The sequence below is a fragment of the Hypoxylon fragiforme genome (genome assembly GCF_022984875.1).
Source record: "Hypoxylon fragiforme strain CBS 206.31 chromosome Unknown GGS25scaffold_3, whole genome shotgun sequence".
Classification (NCBI taxonomy): Eukaryota; Fungi; Ascomycota; class Sordariomycetes; order Xylariales; family Hypoxylaceae; genus Hypoxylon; species Hypoxylon fragiforme.
The window spans coordinates 1,267,898-1,283,260 of record NW_026054758.1 but is presented as its reverse complement, the minus strand read 5'-3'; the positions used below and the strand labels follow the sequence as shown (position 1 = coordinate 1,283,260).

General features: G+C 44.8%; 3 protein-coding genes across 3 annotated transcripts; all 3 read right to left on the bottom strand.

Moving 5' to 3' along the window:
* Positions 1-4,054: 4,054 nt before the first annotated feature.
* Positions 4,055-6,952, bottom strand: GGS25DRAFT_175473 (Sodium/hydrogen exchanger family-domain-containing protein). The gene is made up of 6 exons (XM_049256591.1): positions 6,297-6,952; positions 6,091-6,188; positions 5,257-5,942; positions 5,060-5,129; positions 4,648-4,962; positions 4,055-4,595 (listed from the first exon to the last, which is right to left on the bottom strand). Exons 1-6 carry the CDS (start codon positions 6,412-6,414, stop codon positions 4,140-4,142), a joined length of 1,743 nt encoding a protein of 580 aa, XP_049118733.1. The 5' UTR covers positions 6,415-6,952; the 3' UTR covers positions 4,055-4,139.
* A 526-nt stretch (positions 6,953-7,478) lies between these two features.
* GGS25DRAFT_175459 (ribonuclease H-like domain-containing protein) lies at positions 7,479-8,321 on the bottom strand. Its single transcript, XM_049256590.1, has 2 exons — positions 8,035-8,321; positions 7,479-7,945 (listed from the first exon to the last, which is right to left on the bottom strand). The coding sequence occupies exons 1-2, from the start codon at positions 8,223-8,225 to the stop codon at positions 7,582-7,584; spliced, it is 555 nt and encodes a 184-aa protein (XP_049118732.1). The 5' UTR covers positions 8,226-8,321; the 3' UTR covers positions 7,479-7,581.
* Positions 8,322-9,863: 1,542 nt separating this feature from the next.
* Positions 9,864-11,717, bottom strand: GGS25DRAFT_175434 (uncharacterized protein). Its single transcript, XM_049256589.1, has 2 exons — positions 11,294-11,717; positions 9,864-11,231 (listed from the first exon to the last, which is right to left on the bottom strand). Exons 1-2 carry the CDS (start codon positions 11,476-11,478, stop codon positions 9,965-9,967), a joined length of 1,452 nt encoding a protein of 483 aa, XP_049118731.1. The 5' UTR covers positions 11,479-11,717; the 3' UTR covers positions 9,864-9,964.
* Between the last annotated feature and the right edge of the window lie 3,646 nt (positions 11,718-15,363).

Below are 15,363 nucleotides of genomic sequence, written 5' to 3'. Positions count from 1 at the left end.
CGTGTGTTTTTGGGCAGTTATTTTTTTTTTTGGAGCGAATATCGGTGAAAAGTTGCGGTAAGTCAAAACAGACACTTCGATTGCTGCAATTATGTAGTATTATCCGGTTATCGGTTTCCGAAATCTGACACCGTTATAAATGACAAGACGTTATTTTTTTATTTTCAGGTAAGAGGTGATTATAATGATGATGATGGTGATGATGATGATAGAAAGAGGAAAGAATGAAGGGTTAAAAGGAAAGTCTTCCCACTCTCGATAGCACCGGTCACACGTCGTCAATGGAGGGACTCGTTAGAATATGAGATGGATTGAGATAGGAAGAGGGTAAGTTTGGATCAATTTGTCCAAGATGGAAGAACCCTGAGCGTGCAAAGCTGAGCTAACACTTAGTAGGCTTAGGTAGCACCAGACAAGCAGAGTGGAGCTTGTAAAGTGGTCAAGCAGTGGTCAAGAATTGGTCCAAGGTGCAAACGTAGCAGGCAAGTTCAAGCACGCTGATAGGATAGCTAGTGGGAAGAACGGGTACATGGCAAAATAGTACGTAGATACCTACCTAGACTTGACTAAAACTAAAATGGAACTAGGATTTATGTGGCAGCAGCAGCAGCTCACTTCTCTGTGCTCTTCCCCCCTCAACTCCTATGTAATAATTCCTGTTCCAGTTCTTTCCCCCCCCCCCTTGCTGTTAGTTACCACCTTGACGAAAATATCAGGTACTTCAGGTACAATACATCAGGTACCTAGTAAAACCGGGGTTTCTCCCATCTTTCACACTTCCACTAATAAATTACTTAAAAAGATCAATTCATATTAGCCTGGAAGGTTCTACTACTACTAGTACACATAGACAATCTCATAATCTCCAGCACTCCACGAAATCTTTTTTATACCGTTCAAGTTGACAATTACGGAAAATTGTTAGTGGCTTAGCAACCAGCCTGTAGTAATCTCTCGTGATATTCCTCTATAATACATAGTAAGATAGCCTATTAGCATCCTATCGGTAAAACCATTCGAACACTCACTACCTAATGATGATAGAAAAAGGGAAGAGAAATTCTTATAAATGCGTTACATACATACCTCATCTATAAGTTTGTGAGCACTGTTTACTGTATGTAACCTGAATACCAGACCTACCTACCTACATATGGACATTATGTACCTGTTCGCATCCAATCCACGTAGTGCAACTACATAGTACTACATACCTACATACCTACATACTACGTCTATACATCCATACTTTCCACGAAGGAACCCCCAATTTCAGTGGCTTCGGGGTTCTCAGCCTCAACTGGATCCTTCTTCAGCCGGTCTTCGGGTTACCAGGTAATCAAGTGCTGACCATCGCGCGGGCATGCCGCATCAAAACCGAAACACATGAACACATGAAAGCAAAGGAATTCCCGAGTTCCAAGACCAGCATCGAACCTATGTATGTAACTACACATGTGTATGTATAGGTATAGGTATAGGTATAGGTATAGGTATAGGTATAGGTATAGGTATAGGTATAGGTATAGGTATAGGTATAGGCATCGGTAGGTAGGTAGGTAGGTAGGTAGTACATGCCCATGTATGATGTATGTCACTGGTGTGTAGTAGGTCAAGATACCTACAATACATAGCAATTATCTATCTCCTTCTGCGAAGCTAAAACCCCGGTGTACACGACATATCTTGGCGAATACATGTATATGAAGCTTCGTCAACTCATTCTACACACATGTGCAATTAAACTCAAAAGCAAAAAAAAAAAAGAAGAAAAAAAGCATGTATACGCAACTATATATTCGAGACGACGGCTTCTTTTTTCCCCTTCTCTTATTTCCTTAGTCCTTTCCCATAACCAACCCATCTCAATGAAGTTTTTGCCACTTTTTGAGTCAAAGCAGTATTATCATACGTATATCCCGTCTGGTCTTAACATACTAACCTACCTAGTAGTTAGGTAATTACGTAGGTATTTATTAGGGCTACATATTCAGTACAACAAAGTGCCAAGGGGGGCTGGGCTCCAGTACATACAATACACACACATCACATACATCACATACATACCTATATTACCTTCAACTAATCTCCAGGCTAGAAAAATATGAATTGCTCAGGGTCTCTCTCCTTCTCCTACTTCCCTAGCCTAGTACATACTTAGTAAGTGTATAGATATCTGATGAATGAGCTGATAAAACGTTTAAACCTCTTCTAGGTGCTATAGCTACATTCTGCCCTGGTTATGAGATGTCAGGTGCTCTTTAAGGTAATGACCCTTAAGGCATAGTATCCCCAGGTTATCTTGTACCTACCTACATCCCTACCTCAATACTACTTTGCCATACCTACATACTAAATAGGTACCTTGCCTACTACCTACTTGGGTAGTTCCGGGGAAGGTCGCGGCGGTCACTGTGACATACTTGGTCCCCCCCCCCCCCCCCCTTCTCTCTTCCCCTGGGTGACATTCCACAGGAACGGCTTTTGTCAAAGTAAGCGATACCCGCTTTCTAACTACTCCTACTATGGCACTAGGTAGACAAATAAGTAAGTAAGTAGGGTACCTGGTTAGGCAAGTTTGTACAATACACACTTCATCAGAACAAAAAAAATAAATAAAAAATACGTGGTTTCTGTTTCCTCCAACCGTGAAGTGAAATGTCGAGCCGCATCCACCAGGAAACAACCCCGATAGGAAGAACCCCGGTTATCTCCTGCCCTGCCCCGCCCCTACCCTACGGGCATCATCATCATCGTCCTTCATCCTCATCCTTATCCTCGTCATGGAGGGTTGCACCGATCAAAACGCAAGCATATTTCCCTACGTGATTGCTTGCTTAAGACACGCAGCTCTTTTGGTTTGGAAACATTATAGTACATACATACTTACCAGGTAGGTATCTAAAGGCATCGGGTAAGAAAAAAAAAACATCAATCATGTGTGCATATGAATGACCGAAATGTACAATACCTACCTACCTACCTACCTTACCTACCAATTCGTTCGCTGCATGATTCTTACGCATCCCACACTCCCATCCGCATTCGCTCCTCCCCATCCCAGAGCCACCCGGACAAACCAACAGTCCAGAAATCAACACCAAGTCCTAGAGCATCTACTATATCCAGACGTATGTCGGTTATCTATATAACGCGAAATTCTTTTCCCCGGGGAACTTTTTTTTATTAGGTAGCCAATGCAGCCAGCTTCCCCCCCCCCCCCCCCCCCCTTCCTTCGAACGCAGCACATTCACTGCCTAGGTACCTAGGTAGATAGCCAGGCAAGGTGGGTGTCTCAACATGTCTATCTAATTACCATGAATATGCAAAGATACCTAGACGGCAATATATCTGCTAGTCAAGCTAGTTGACTTACCTAGTTCTTTAAGCATGCATATGCGACCATTTTGCAGGGTCCAGATAGAATGGCGCGGGGGTTGCACGGAGTTGCGATATCTCTCGCTACCTACCTACTCAAGACCTCTAGAAAGTCGACTCGCCAATCCAGGGGACGATACGACTTCGAACCCTGTATGAGTTAAGGGTCCTCTGCCAGCAAGGGTAGGCCAGGCTAGAGCTAAGACTCGGTTGTGCTGGATATACGGTTGCCTATGGCAGGTCCAAGATAGTCAGCTGATATCATACCAATGGACCGAGTTCGGGCACTTTGGCTTCAGTAAGCCGGTATCTGATTACTGTATCCGTCGAAGACCGGACATCCGTCCCAATGTGAAGTTCACATCGCCGGAGTCCCGAAATAGGAACAAATAATAACTAGATATTGATATTTGGAATGGGCTTTGAATTGACAACTTGGCAGCAGAAAGTTACTAGTAAATCGTGATGCCCTCTAAGTCTATGAGCTAGCAATACCAAATCCAAATGTATATAGCACCCACAAAGAGAGAAGCCCACAAGTATCTTATACATTTGAGGTGATATTTTGAAACTTGATTGGACCACCTCCATTACTTCGACTCTTCTCCCTACGTGATACTCTATTCATCATTCCCACTTCAAATGACACACACAGAGATGACCGCTGCGACCTTCTGAGCATCTATCTATGCCGAACTCTAGCAAAGCATGAGTAGCAATAAAAAGAAATGCCCAGGAAATGTTTGGCATAGCATGACAAATCATTCAAAACTCGGTGATAGCACCTCTCTTTCGGGTTGGTGGGACGCTTCGCTATCCGGCTGTTCGTCGGGAAACCGAATGGTCCGGCCGGGGTAACTCGACGGGTTAACGTTGGTGAATGGCTTTGTGTCCGGTTCTGAAGGCCGAGGGCTCAGTTCACGATTGCCTCGGGGGTCACCTACCTCGCTAGAGATTGATAATCGAAAAGTAGGACTCCTCGTTGCTGCATGTCGTGGGATAACGGAACCGCCTATCCGAAAAACGGGCCGCGCAGACGTAGAGCGCGACTCATTAGGGGTATTGGCTACCGTATCACCCCCAGAGTTGGTTCGTGGAATCACTCGCCCTCTTAACTGTGAAGATATCGCATCCCCGGGAGAGGATAAGGACCTTGATATGGTACGGGGAAGATAGATCCCAAACTTACCCAAGGGGATACTAAGCCCATGGACAACCTGCAAAGAATGAGCATGATGGCAGTGTTTGTGATAGATTGGGGTTGCTTACAACACTGCAGATTACCATAAACCAAACCAGAACCGAAACAGCTTCCTTGAGATTAGCTACATCTGGCCTCGGCGTATCCCCATGATTGGGATTCAGCGTAGTGATGAATTCCAATGTGACGTAAAGATAGAAAATGGCCGAGCAGCCAATTGGACCAAAGAATCCTGTGAAGATTGCTCGCTGTAGACCGTCTATTTGTGGTATTACCTTACGGAATGCCAGAATAATGGGAAGACGTCGAAGAAGCAATATTAATATCCCCAGAGCTATCAACCGATAAATAGGAATGACACTATTCGCGACAAAGCTATGCCACTGTGGTAACAAATCAGTGTTTGGTAGATCTTATAAAGGCTCGCGGATAGTTTGGAGTTGTGAGCTTTTCACCGACAAAGCCTAGGAAAATACATACCGGACAAACAGCACCATACCACATGAACATAACCACGTTGAGGAGCATATCAATGGTCGGTTGTAGTGAGCTAAGGCGGAAGCATGTGGTTAGCTTTTGCTGTTCATTGTCAAACTCGAGGATATCCTATGAAACTAAGCAGTAGTTAGTAAATGTAGCTTCGAATTATCGGGACATGTTGATAACACAAACCTTACTCATCAAGTGTCTCAAGGCGAAACCAATCATCCCAAGTGAAGACGTTGCCAGCGATAAAGCAAGCCAAGATATCGTCGCTACCAATCATACCACAGGTACCGACAATGAAGAGCGCGAGCGATAGAGCAAAGACAAGGAAACTCTCGCGATCCACAAACTTGCGTTCCTCGCAGAAATGGAGAAGCTCCTTGGCTATCCAACCTGTGACCGCGCCGTATACCACACTAAGGATAACAACATATCCCCAGGTCTCGCCGAACCACAGTCCTATGGCAAGGCCAGCGCCCCCCGATTCGCTGACTCCGCCATCGCCAATATACTTGATGAGGTATAATGCAAAGAACAGGAAGGGGTAGCCGAGGCCATCGTTAGCTCCAGATTCTGCGATGATTATCTTTTGAAGATCCTTGGGGATGTTATGATCAGCAAACCTCCCCTTAACAATGACGTTAGACAACACTGGATCCGTAGGTGTGACACAAGCAGCGATAGCAAGGGCGTGGAGGAAGGGCAGCTTTGGTACAAGGCCCCAGACGAGAAGGCTTGTTACAAGCCACATCATCGTCATCACCGGCCCTAAGAGCAAGGCCAAAGGCTTCCATTCTTTCCTCAAATAGCGACTTGGTAGCTGGACGCCAGCGAGAACCAACTGGACTCCTAGGACGAGACGAGTGAAGTATAATGTCTATAGTCAGAAGTATTAGTATCCACAAGTTGAGCTGCAGAAATTCCTAGGCATTAAAATTCATGTACGGCTTTTGTTGAGTCCCACCCCGAGGAAGAAAAGGTCTATCAAAGGGCTCAACTAATTTAATAGCTTGGAGTCTGCTTACAATCGCATCTAAGTTTTCTTCCGAGCCGGCATAGTCAAGAGGGCGGATAAAATTAGTTGCGTGGGGTGAGAAGACAAGACCAGCTAGAAGAGATATGACTGGATAAACAAGTGAGATGTCAGTTACTTCGTATAGAGCATATGATTTGTAGGTAAACAACTACTCAAAAAAGCAACAAAAAAAAGCATAACGATGGCGAGACTTACGAGCCTCGGAGAGATAGAGCGACTCCTTTAGTAGATAGGAGACCAAGCCAAAGAGGGAGATCCATCCTCCCAATAAACCAACAACAATGTTGAAGTTTGTAAGAGCAAGAGTTGGCATTTTCAGGTGAGAGATAGGAGTTCAAGAGCGAACAGTGCTTAGGGTTGAGGTATGTAGGTGTTTTCACGTAACGCCCGAATCGTCCTTGCACACACGCAAGGCAGGTAAGCAATGGTATGCCGGCGAAGCGTATGTTATTGAATCATCTGGATGTGAGGTAAGGTGAGTGGATGTTGATATGCGCGCCACTTTGATTCCAATTCCTGCGACAATGGCACCGGTATAGGTAGCAGGAAAGCAGGAAGGCGTAGATAGTGTCTTTAGATCTATCAGAAAAGCGGTATTCTTGTTGAATACCTAGGTAGGTAGGTAGGTACCTAACTCTCTTTTCCTTTCGTATGCACAATTGGATGCTGTACAGTAAACAGCAAAGGGAGTCACAGATAAGTGAAGGTGTAGATGTATGTACTATGTAAATATAATCAATCATAAGGTTAACATTTGCACTGAGATGCACATGCAAAGAACATCATTGAATTGTACAGCAATACCCTAACCTAGGTACATAACTATGTATTAACAATAAACACAATAAACATTAAATGTGGATGTGTGTAACTAGTTATTGATAAGCCCCACCTCCTTCAAAGATTGATTGACTTATCTTGGCAAGAATGCCTGTAACTATTTACATGCATGTCCTAGGTACTGTAGTTAGTAGTTACCCATGTAGGGAGTTATGTAGGGAGTTGAAGTTGCTTGCGGCCGTTACACACACCAACATTGAACTTTGAACTTTGAACTTTGAACTTCTCAACATTGAAGCCTTTACACGCTGAGAAAGGAAGAAAGAATAAGTAAACTAAAGAAACAAAGAAAACAGCGACCAACCTATCTCATGTGTATGATTAATCATTTTACAAGGTGAGAGTAGTAGGTGTATATTTATATTAGATATATTTTGTGCCACATCACCGTCTTGACAGACATCATCATGTCTTGTTATAAACATTGCTTGCATACAATTTAGTATTTGTCAATAGGGTTAACAGAAAAGAGAGAGACATAGCAGTCCCTACGATGGTATCATTTCAGTACTGCTCAACGTAAAAATCGTAAGGTCTTATCGGTATGTGTGCATTCAGTAGTCGTCCAACCCGAACACCCAGTATTCACCTACCTTACGTAGGTACCTAGTCTCCAGTGCTGTCCTTTCGTTGCTTTCCATCATGCTTCCGCTTTGAGCTTCGCCCCTTGGACAGCAAGCTTATCCGCCGCCACATTTCCAGCTTCTGCCGCGTGCCCTTTCACCCATTGGAAGAAAGTCCCTGTCCCGGCTTGAGTGCGTTCATCGATCTTAGTTCGAATAGCTTCAATAAGGTCCTTATTCTTCACGATCCCGTCCTTCGTTTTCCATCCGTTCTTTTGCCAGTTCACGTACCATTCCGTCACGCAGCTGATCGAATACTTACTATCCGAGAAGATGCGAATTTTCTGATCGAGTGGCACACTTTCCAACGCCCGTAAGATTGCCGTTAGCTCTGCTCGTTGGTTTGTCTGTACCTCGCCTTTAAGGCGCTCCGAGATATTCCTGTGTCATGCCCGTCAGCACTTAGGTACCCTAGGTAGCTAGTAGATTTCCACTTGGGATCACAAATAATACATATCAACAGCACTCACCTTGGATCACCTGTGCCGAAGTAGACTCCAACTCCGGCAACAGCTCCAGCACGGCCATTAGAGGATGCACTGCCATCCGTATAGACAGGCTCGATGTCTGATTCATCGTCTGTAACAATAAGATCCTCAAAATCATCCTCCGCCGACTTCTTCTTCTTCTTCTTATTGAGAGGCTCAACGCCTTCTTCCATTCGGAGTACTTCTTGGGCGGCTTCGTTCCCGTGCGTTCGAATATATTCTACCGCCTCCTGGCGTGTATCAAATCTCTTATATTTCGGCCCTTTCCACCCTTTGATAGCTAGTGATGCTGTGTCCCAATCGGTGTAAACTCCAGGCTCCCTGCCAATAGCCACCGCATAGTATCTCTCCTCGCCGGGGGTGGTGTTAGATGTTTTCTTCCCAGCAACGTATGCTTCGGCGTCTGCTCGACTTAGGAAAGACTTATCTATCAAATGTTAGCTATAATCAAAGTGAGAGAGATATTCAGCTCACTCACAAGAAGCACCTCTGAATCCCGCAGTTTGCTCTTGGCATTCTGCCCATGTCATGTATACACCAGGTTTTACGCCAGCCCTTACCGCATAGTATTTCTGTGCATCGGGGTCCAGCTTGCGTTTCTTGCTAGTCCTGGCCGTGCTTGTGGTTGCGGTGGCAGGTTTGGAGGCCGATTTTGATGCCTGGCCTTTCTTGGATGCGTTGGTCGACATGTTGAATAGTAGGAAGGCAATATTGATCGATATAGGGGGTAGATTCACTGGTCCATAGCAATGTGCAAATCCTAATCGTTAGAGGGATGGGTGGTACTTGTTCAAAACTCGTGGCTTTGTTGGTGATAATGAACAATTGGCAGGGAACCGAGGGCGCAACGATGCGTAAAAGTGTTGTTGGAGCAGTCAAAGGAGTGTCATTTTCATTAAAGGTAGACAACAGGGACCCTGGTATAGGTCAAAGATAGATTCCGTTCTCGTCAAAGCCTGTCACTTCTTTTTGCGACGCGAACAAATAAATTTAAGTTAAAATCTGAGGAAGAGAAGGGGAGAGAGAAGGGGGGGGGGCTTCTTCAAAGCATGACCGTAACCTTGAAATCTGTAATGCGCATTTGGGTTCATTTAGGTAACTATTGTACCGTGGACCTTAGGTACATATATGTAGTGTAGGGGTATGGAAATCTTATCTAGCATAACCACAATACTGCCAGTATATTATACATGGGTACATACCATCCTTATCGATACAGATACGAGTAGCTGCTGTTATACGGTGTAGAAAGGTCCACATACGACACCGTGCTTCAGTAATTGAACATGGGTTTTTGTAGTGATCCAGTCACTGTAGCAGTCACTGTACTATACCGCTATATTTCAGCCAAGTTAGTCGCTGAAGCACGGTGCGCTACACTAGTATGCATTGCATGTTCAATGTTATAGTAGCCATCACGTCAAATAGAATAATCACGAAGAACATCTAAATAGCGACATCATGAAGGTTCGTAATGGCAATGCCTCATTCTGTGTATGTATATATTTTCCATACGGCATTACACGTCTTGACTGTGTTGCAATGTGCTTCTGGAAGACTATGTCCTATGTTACTACCTAGTATAGAGCAAGCCCTTCGTCCAATAAAATACAATGAGTCCTTTGATGTCCTCCACTATCAGGGTATTGCCGGTGATGATGTCGATGTCGATGCCGATGTCGACCGATCAAGGAACCAAATTATAACATGATGTGAAGAGACAAGGAAACCTGAATGCTCATCATACTAGTATCCTTTTTTTCTTCTCTTCCTTGGGATGGGGTGGCCTGTTCAGCATTTTCATCACAAGATGACATACTCTTCAGTAATACCAACCCCGACGAAAGGATTACCTAATTCCCTCGTCGCAAAATTAAACTGACTGTCGTCATACCGCGATTGCCGAAAATGCTTATGCATGCAGGTGTGCGTCAACTGGCAATGCTTCGGTGCTATCAGCCTCCCATTCCCATCCCAGTAGGGTCCAATTCAACTCTTTGCGCCAATGGAGTCCGAGGCCTTTACCTCCACCACAAGGACTGCCTTCACAAACTGTAGAACCACTGCAAGCATCGTAGCCTCGATCCTCCGAAGTCATACCTCCCGTCAACGGCATACGGTGACGAAAGACAATCCGGCCCATACGCGAATGTAAAATTGCCATGGCACACATCGTGCATGGCTCATGAGTCAGGTATAATTCCAGCTCATGGCACAAGTAGCCATCAGGACAAGGGTGATCAGCATTGAATACAATCTGCTCGTCGTTAAGCAGTGGCTTGTCTTGAAAAGCTTCAAACTCCATAATCTGTGGTTCGTTTTGGGGACGTTGTTCGGCTCGCACTAGTTTCTGTGCCACCATACTGATTGCTCGAAGCGCGGCGTGGGCCATAGGGTTTCCAGTGCGACCAGTCTTCTCTTGCTGATGCCAGCGGGCATCAGCAGCAATGGCCACAATCTGTGTGGTTTCTTTGGCTTCTTCCTTGTAAGCTGAAATATCTTGAGTCAGGGTCTCTGACTTGCAGTCGTCCATTTGCTTATTGTCATTCATGCCATCATCAGGTGCCATATCGGCGGCCTCGACGTTCTCGACATCATCTGTAACTCCGGTACCTTCGCCGTTGGAGGTCACCGATACTGCTTTGTTGGTGATGGTCTTTTTTTCATGTTTCCCTCCAGGTATAGTTCGTTTAATGACGACAGCTCCGATAGGTTCACCGAACCCAGCTTTCTGGGACTTTTTAGCAATCTGATGTGCCAAGGTCATCCAGATGGAAGCATCTCGGGAGACGGTAGATTCAGTTCGCGAAATAGTGCTTGGGTGAGGACCAAGAGGGTTACTCTTGCGGTAGACAGTTTGCCAAAACTGCTGCGACCACATATTGGCCTGAACTTGAGAGGTAGGTGCTAGAAGCGGGATAGGAACCTCAGCCACAAAAATGTCATCTCTAATGTCATCAATTGTGGCAAGTCCTCTCACAAGTTCCCCATACGGCATCTCATCTTTCACGCCGAGAATAATGTATAGGAAGTTGGACTTTCCAGCATGAACTGATCTTCCATTCCCTTCGTTCATGAACTGAGCCTTTAAATGGGGAGGGAGGTCTCCAGGCTTGACGCACCGACGCAGATGAGGTAGGTTGTTAGCGGCATCATCACCAGCTAGAGATCGGGCGACACTGTGATGGCGAGTGTCAGCTCATTAACAGCGAGAGTCTCTAGGGGAGGTATATCAACTCACTTTAGAACATCATTAGTAACTTTGTTGGGCGCACGTGTGATATAGGCAGAACCAAGCGAAAGATTGTCTCTAAGCTCAAGGACAGTCTTCAGAGGCACCAGAGTACCTATGCTGATATCGGGTGGAAGTATGCTTTGCGTAACGGGGTCGAGAGCCTCGATGACTTCCTTCATGGAATCGCTCATAGCTGAAACTTTTGAGGACACGACGTCAGATTTTACTGAGCGTCGATGTCGGAAGAGGAAACAAGCTGTGGCGAGACAATGCAGTTGAAAGAAGCGTAGCCCGAAGCAGTAAACAGGTGTCGGTCATATAGGCAGGGCGAGACAATGAGGTGTACGACGCAATGCGACAACGAGCTGGAATTGCCAGCCTGATGTTTGGCTGAGATCCAAGAACCGATACTTCGGCGAGGTCCAGATCAATGGGGGTGGTTAATCCAAGCTATGGTCAGGACGAAAGTTCCTAGCATAGTACAGTGAAGTGCGAGGATACATAGATGGAGTTGAAGGGTATATGAACCGGCGTTCTGAAGGTAAAGGTAAATAAAAGAAAGATGTAGGGTTTACGCGGATGAAGGAAGGTAAGGTTCGCACGGCGACTTCGTATTGTTGTATTGTTTTGTATTGAGAAGGTGAGAGCTTTGAAGGTGAGAAGGAAGTATTCAAGCTCCCAATTCTAGACTGTCGTAGCTTCTAGCAAGACTGTCGATGTCGATGTCGTTCTCGTTTTTATTTTCTCTTTTTTGTTAAGTCGAAATGGAGATAAGGTTAGAGACGATTTGCGGGAGAAAGAAAGAGTACGTATGATGATGTTGAAGCTCACAAAAATTGACAAGCACTTGTGGTCGCGCAAAATGTTGATCCACATGTGAACTTCTAAAGTTCTAGTTACATAGTAACGCATTTATTTACAATTTCTCCACATATGCGAGAGTTTGGTGGGGTTTATCGATTACCACATACATAGTTACTGTACAGTGTAGACTGTAGTACATAGTACTAAGGTTACATACTACTATGTAGGTACCTGCCTACCTAGTAGTAAAAACCTAGGTCCATACATCGTGTTTACGCCGATAAAGCTTAAATTTCAGGGTCCTTTCTTTGTACGTAACCACCGCACTTGCCACAGGCAGCTAATGCCCTTGCTGATGAGGTAAGTGCCATGTGTAGTTTACCTACATTGTACGATGTAGGTAGTACCATAGTACTATTATTGAAGGAATGAGCATCCATGGATATGAAAAGAAAGGTACACGGTTGACCTCACTGATGTCTCTATCATCATTACCTCAATAAATCCTGAATGGATCCTAGGTCTCAATTTTCATTGTCGTCGCAACAGCGTGCCTTGATTAGTAGATACCTAAATACATAATAGGCATGTGACACTCAGTACACCATCATCTGCAAGGACGTCGCTTCAATGTTTCCTACAATGCGTTGGTACTACACTGTGCATACATACCTAACCTACATATGTAGGTTAGTACCCTAGGTACTGAGCTACATATCTACATACATAACATCAGAGCCTCAGACAATGCGCATTACATGTGATAGACATCGATATAGAGTGTGATACGTCATCTGTAGTATTTGCAACAACCCTATCAAATATGTACCACATGCAGCCGCAGTGCTGCTCAAGCCTCACAGGATGGATGCCTACATGTATGCATCACCTGTGCCTCCCCTTACTGTCATCTAGATAGTGACAGCATTCTAATGACATTGAAGATATTCGGTATAAAAAGAATAAGAGTACATATATGTATCCCATATATATGTATTCTAAAAATCCAAGTCCAAAGGTCAACAAAAACATGGAATATGACTGGGCACTTAACACCTCCTGGTACTAACTATGTTATCATTGATGTATCTATGATATACTTGTATGTACATATACATATCGATCAATGATTCAACTGATGTCCCTAACGCTAGACTCTTCTGGAACATTTGGAGTCTAGTACTTGGGACGTACCTAGGGTAGCGGCTAGGGTAGTAATCGCTCTAGCTATTTGGGACGTCCTCCGATTCGTCGAATAATATCGAATTGTTCGTTTGTCTCTTTGCTCCCCTGCTCATACTCTATTCGGCATATCCATTTCATGCGCATAATTCCTATCACCGAGACAAGGGTACCTGGTATTTATCTAACTTGACCGTGGGGTTATTTACCCAGGAGAGGGAATCCCCCACAGAGAGGCTGCAACAGCGAGTGCTATTATTGGCTCAAATGTTATTGTATTGTGAGGGTAATACGGAGTACATATATAATCCCTCAAACCGGCCTTATCCTCCACGAATGGATAAACTTTACATCCACCACGTGGGCTCTCAATGGTTTATACTAATTGTTGAGCTATTATCTGTATTATCTCTCCAGCCCTCATAACATTGAAGTTTATCATATTCTGAGTTGCCTAGTGGCAAACAAACTTTCATTAGAAGCAAATCAACTCATCGGCACTCCTTCCCCAGGTTTTGGTTGCATTGGCTTGGCACTTTGAGCTTACGTACCGTCGTACCTATCTAGGCATACATATATCAAGTATGGATCAAGTATGGATCAAGTATGGTATGGACCGTATGGTAGGTACATATGTATACTACATTGCATAAACAGGCACATGACATCCATCAATGAAGAGACTACTGATAGATCACGAAATAATACTAACCTACTAATAACCTACCAATACTATACATGAGCAGATGAGTAACTATATCATATAATATAAATTACATAGTAGAATAACGAACCACCTATGGTGATGCTTAGCAAAGAGTCGTTCAACATGAAAAAATGGGTTGGGATAGCTGTCAGATGTCCCACCTGCGCTGATCTTAAAATCTTAAGCGAATGCTGACGGGTGCACTTTGGGAGAAACAATGGGGAATATGCGTCCATACAGTAGTCTCGGAGATGGTTGGGTGTGAAACATTGTCCGGCAGGGACCCAGGTATGCATCAAGTCCAAAAAAAGAAGCCATCGCCAAGACGGATCTCCGGTAAATCTCTCATACTACGTAAGAGGGTGAGCCTAAGCTGTCGTACTGCGTAAGCCACCTCACTTACGCCTTGCCTGCTGGGCGCCGAGGACATATAATCTAAAACTAACATGGGGAACGGGGGTAAAAAACAGCAAAAGAAGATATCGCCAAGTTCGGAGTTATGAATATAGAGAGCAATCAATATTGGGTGCGCAGGAGATATGGGAGGGGGTAGGGGGAAAGGTGGAAGGTGGAAGGTGGAAGGCGAAGAGGAAGAAGAAGAGGAAGGGAAATGGAAAGAGAGGAAATCCGAGGCCCGTTTAGGAAATTATATGCCTTGTCTGCCTTGAATGTTGATATCAACTCACCGGACCTTTACATCCATCCATCCATCCTTACGTCTTCCTTCCTACGCTACGCTCCCGCGATAGCTTAACCCATTGAGCGATCATTACGTTCGCAGGCCACCCCCAAACATAGATGGCAGATGGGATTCTCAAGTCAGCGAATCAGCCGCAGCAGCACTTCCATCCCCCGATCGGGAATACTCAAAGATCCAATAGAAGATGACATATCTTGAGCGGATGTAATTGCTCCACCTAGTAATGTGTAGGTTTCTTTCTACTCATCTACCCCTATGCAGCTTCGAGGTGGGTGTCGGCGGTTGCAAGGTTTGTTATGTTTGCGCGAAACCCCTGGCTAGTATGAAGGATTGAGGCCACAGCCTTTTCTTATAGAAAACCTTGTCTTCTCCCCCCAATACCAGACTGCAGTGACTGCGCAGGTTGACTTTCTCTACCCAGACGACTTTAAAACCTCCGATACTCTTTAGTCAATTATACCTAGCCTTGCCTCTTATTTGTATAAGGATTACTAGTCGGTGAAACAATAACCTGTTGCTGTTGCATTCTGCCTCAATCGTCTATCTGGAATTAGAGACGCCGGACCAGCAACAGTGGAAACAAACCTAGTAGGCGTCGATCAAGCCAAGACGCTCAGCCTCTGGACCTCATTTGGGTTGTCTTGAAAGTGAACCCTTTACAATATCATCCTCGGCGGCCGGTAC